General features: G+C 46.9%; 1 protein-coding gene across 1 annotated transcript; it reads left to right on the plus strand.

Moving 5' to 3' along the window:
- The first annotated feature begins 544 nt into the window (after positions 1-544).
- Positions 545-3,874, plus strand: GHSR (growth hormone secretagogue receptor). Its single transcript, XM_049629598.1, has 2 exons — positions 545-1,340; positions 3,490-3,874. The coding sequence occupies exons 1-2, from the start codon at positions 545-547 to the stop codon at positions 3,792-3,794; spliced, it is 1,101 nt and encodes a 366-aa protein (XP_049485555.1). The 3' UTR covers positions 3,795-3,874.
- The last annotated feature ends 736 nt before the right edge of the window (positions 3,875-4,610 follow it).

The following is a 4,610-nucleotide window of genomic DNA, read 5'->3' on the forward strand; positions in this document are numbered from 1 at the left end:
CCCCCGGTGTGACCTGTCCTTCTGGACCACTCTAAGCTGACAGCGCCCAAGGCTGGAAAGAGAGCGCCTTTCGCTCCCATTTCGCAGTGCCGGGTCTCCGAGGCCGCCACCAGCCGGGACGCTTTGGGGAAGTGCGAGATGCAGAAGGGGCGAGAAGACGCAGGAGAGGAGGGACTGGCGGGGCTTCCCCTGAGAAGGTGAAGGTACGCGAGTGGGGGCCAGCCAGAGGCTAGGTTTGGGGGAGATAATGGGGAAAAATAGAGGTGCCAGAAAGAGCGGTGGGTCACTCGTCCTCACCACCAGTGCGTGCGTGCGTGCGCGTGTGTCTCCCTCCCTCCCCTTTTTCGCCCCAAGCTATCAATCTCACCTCCCTGCGCTTCTGCCTCTCACTTCCCTCTCTTTTCCTCTCCAAGCATCCTCCCCGCCAGCCCGCGCCGCCTCCTCCTTCGCACTCTCTCGCGACCAAAGGGACCCTCTGGGGCCAGCCGGATCCAGCCTCTCAGGGCAGTCGCATCCCAGAGGCTGTTAAGTGGGAGCCCGCAGCATGTGGAACGCGACGCCGAGCGAGGAGCCGGGGTACAACCTCACGCTGCCGGACCTGGGCTGGGACGCTCCCCCCGACAACGACTCGTTTGCCGACGAGCTCCTGCCGCTCTTCCCCGCGCCGCTGCTGGCCGGCGTCACCGCCACCTGCGTGGCACTCTTTGTGGTGGGCATCGCGGGCAACCTGCTCACCATGCTGGTGGTGTCGCGCTTCCGCGAGCTGCGCACCACCACCAACCTCTACCTGTCCAGTATGGCCTTCTCCGACCTACTCATCTTCCTCTGCATGCCCCTCGACCTCGTCCGCCTGTGGCAGTACCGGCCCTGGAACTTCGGCGACCTGCTTTGCAAACTCTTCCAGTTCGTCAGCGAGAGCTGCACCTATGCCACAGTGCTCACCATCACCGCGCTGAGCGTCGAGCGCTACTTCGCCATCTGCTTCCCGCTGCGGGCCAAGGTGGTAGTCACCAAGGGCCGGGTGAAGCTGGTCATCCTGGTCATCTGGGCCGTGGCCTTCTGCAGCGCCGGGCCCATCTTCGTGCTGGTCGGGGTGGAGCACGAGAACGGCACCGACCCTCGGGACACCAACGAGTGTCGCGCCACCGAGTTCGCGGTGCGCTCCGGACTGCTCACGGTCATGGTATGGGTTTCCAGCGTCTTCTTCTTTCTGCCCGTCTTCTGCCTGACTGTGCTTTACAGCCTCATCGGCAGAAAGCTGTGGCGGAGAAAGCGCGGCGAGGCGGCGGTGGGCGCCTCGCTAAGGGACCAGAACCACAAGCAAACCGTGAAAATGCTGGGTGGGTCTCAGCGCGCCCTCGAGCTCGCGCTCCCGCGTCCTCTCCTCTCCCCTTGCCTTCCCCCCTTTCCCCTTCTCCCGGAGCCTCTACATCTTTCCCCTGTTTTTCTCAGTCTCAATCTGTAGGTCTGTCAGTTACTCTTTCCTGTTTCTGTCTTGAACTCTCTCTGGTTTCTTAGTTTCTCTGTGGTGTGTGCGTCTCCCTCTTTCTCTCTGTGTTCTGTTTTTTGTTCTGTTTTTCTGTGTCCCCTGCTCCTCCCCCCACAGCCCCAGTACGTCAGGGTCTCCATTCTTTCTTTTGTTCTCTATCTCTTCGTGTCTTTCTTTTGGTCTCCCTTTTTTTTTTTTTCAGGAAAAGATGCCCCACCTTTATATTTCCCTTAAATGAATGTTATCAGCCCAGAAACACTGCCTTAAAAATGAGATATTTCATAAAAGTCTATTGTGGTCTTTAAGTGTTAAAGGTGAGGTTAAGCTTCCTGCCTCAATTTGTGGATATCAAGTTGCATTTAAAAAGTAGGGTGGGGTGGGGGGAGGAGTAGGCATTGGATCTAGAAAGCATTTAGTGGTAAATTTAACCAAAGACATGATCAATGTGGGTAGTTCTGTCGGAAATGATTCATTTTTCTTTCAATGTTGCGGTAGGCTTTCTGACCTGCATTTTTTTTAGATAATTGCATCAGTTCTGTTTACCCTGCTGCTGTTTATTTTAGCTTTGAAAAGAAGTCAATGACAAATCAGTGCTGGAGTCTCCATTTGTTTTTGTGACCACCTGTTTCTTCTGGTAGGATAGTCCAGGATAAAGCAGGATAAGTTAAGACATGCAGGCTTCCCACATGAGAAAAGATGACTTTGCGTGAGCTGACAGGACTTACTATCCCTCCCCAAACGGTCCTTCCAAGAGCATCGAGGTGCAGTATCAGGCCTCGAGTGCACTGCCTATTTACTACATAAATTTAAGTATGTGTGTTCAGTACAAGTGAAGTGATACAAAAATGCGTTCACATACAAGCAAAATACTGATTTTACTTGCTCTGTCAAAACCAGGATCTGTATGTTTTATTATTCCTCGTTATAGTCTAACGTTTTGTATTTGTTTACCTATTTAGTGCTTCTTAGAAGTTCCAGGTTGATTTTGTATTTGTATTTTTATAGTTCCTGGAATCCTGTATATTAAAGGGACACAGTTTTTTCAAAGAATGTGAAATTTTTTCATTTTCTAGACCAGTGATTCTCACAATATGACTAACACATTGCACACCTGCTAGTGACCTCCAGGGGATTCTAATATTCACGTTGCTACTGTGGCAGTCAGTTTTGAGGAGAAGTTTAGTAATTTCCTCCAGTTTTCTTTTTAAGCTGTTGACTATCCTCACTGTGTCTCAACAGCAACACTAATTTTCTTTTGCCTTGACATTATAAAGGGAATCACTAAAGTGGTAGAAAGACTAAAGTCTTATTTTCTGTTATTTTTCCTTTGACTTCTGAATTTTAAAAACCTAATCTAGAAATTCAGAGGTCCTGGGAAAAATCATCTGGCCTGGGCAAAATGAAGACTTGGATGGAGGATAATCAGCGTTAGTTGCTTTCACGGTCACTTATGCCTATTGTACGTGGCAGAGCATCGTCCATCTGAGAGGTTCTCAATCCTGACTGCATGCATATCCAGTCTTCTGTGAAACTTTAAAAAAGAAAAAAGAACAGTAAAGAAAAAGGCAGGTGTCCTGGTCTCCTTCCTAGGGTTATTAATTTTGTGAGTCTATAGTACATACAAGGAATCTGTGCCCCAGGAACTCTGATACCCACCAGCCGTTGAGTGTAACCACTGTACTTCATGTGTGTCTGGTTGTATCTAACACATGTGAAATGGTGGACTCTCGTGAACAAACTGTTGTGTCAATATGCCAGTCTAGTCACAAAACCACTCAAACAGTTGTTAAGTAGAAATGATCGGGAAGCTCGATAAAAATGGTTGAACTGTTAGTCCAATCTTGGTTAAAAAGTAGCAATAGGGAAAAGCAGAACGTAATGTTTCTCTGAAATCAATGGTCATACTATACATAATCAAAACAAAACTGTGTCTTCAAAATAGAATGTGGCTTGCTATGACATGTCTTGAACTCACACTCTCTCTCCCGTTGTCCTTTTAGCTGTAGTGGTGTTTGCTTTCATCCTCTGCTGGCTGCCCTTCCACGTAGGGCGATATTTATTTTCCAAATCCTTCGAGCCTGGCTCCCTGGAGATCGCTCAGATCAGCCAGTACTGCAACCTGGTATCCTTTGTCCTCTTCTACCTCAGCGCTGCCATCAATCCCATCCTGTACAACATCATGTCCAAGAAGTACCGGGTGGCAGTGTTCAGACTTCTGGGATTTGAACCCTTCCCCCAGAGGAAGCTCTCCACTCTGAAGGATGAAAGTTCTCGGGCCTGGACAGAATCTAGCATTAATACATGACCGAGCACATTGCTGAGCAAAGTCATCGCTTATTCTAAACCGGAAGCCATAGCACAGCAGAACTTGGGAAGAAGTTGAAGGTTAACTTTGGAATTAGGAACACATAGAGCTGGAAACAATTGGGAGGAAAGAAAAGATAGAACTTGCAGCGTTCTATTCGACTGCACGCTCATCAGTGCTCTCATACACTATTTCTGCGTATTCACTGTCTATGATTTTGCATTCTGCTGTTGGTGCTAGCAAGGACTTGGCAATTTGGAGAAAGGAGGGTGTGCAGAGGGGCAATTAGGGTACTTTGTACTGTGTAAATACTAAATCTGATTTACTTGTTCATAATGATAAAAAAAATTTGATCAAGAGAATGACATTAAAGTGAAACATTTAAGACATATCTTTTAACTACTAGCAATTTTCATATAGCTCCAGATCAGTGCTGTCCAAGATAAATATAATGCAAGGTACTTAAGTAATTCATATAAAATGTATAAATGAGAATTTGACATTCTTTTTTTTTTGGACAGAGTCTCTCAAATGTTTACATTTACAATGCACCTTAATTTGGATGCTAAGTTTTCACCAGTAAGACTGGATGTATTTAGGGTTCATGAAATTCACAGATGAAAAAGTAGATTCCATAAATCTAAGTGGCCCAAACACACCTAAAGGTTTTCCAATAAATAAACTACTGGAATTTTTAAAATTTAAAGTGAATTAAAATTAAAAATTCAGTTTTTAAAGTTGCTCAAGCCACCTTTCAGATGTGGTTAGTGGTTACCATATTGGACAGTGCAGCTCAGGAGTATATGTGAAATTATT

Source organism: Panthera uncia, chromosome C2, assembly GCF_023721935.1.
Source record: "Panthera uncia isolate 11264 chromosome C2, Puncia_PCG_1.0, whole genome shotgun sequence".
Lineage (NCBI taxonomy): Eukaryota > Metazoa > Chordata > Mammalia > Carnivora > Felidae > Panthera > Panthera uncia.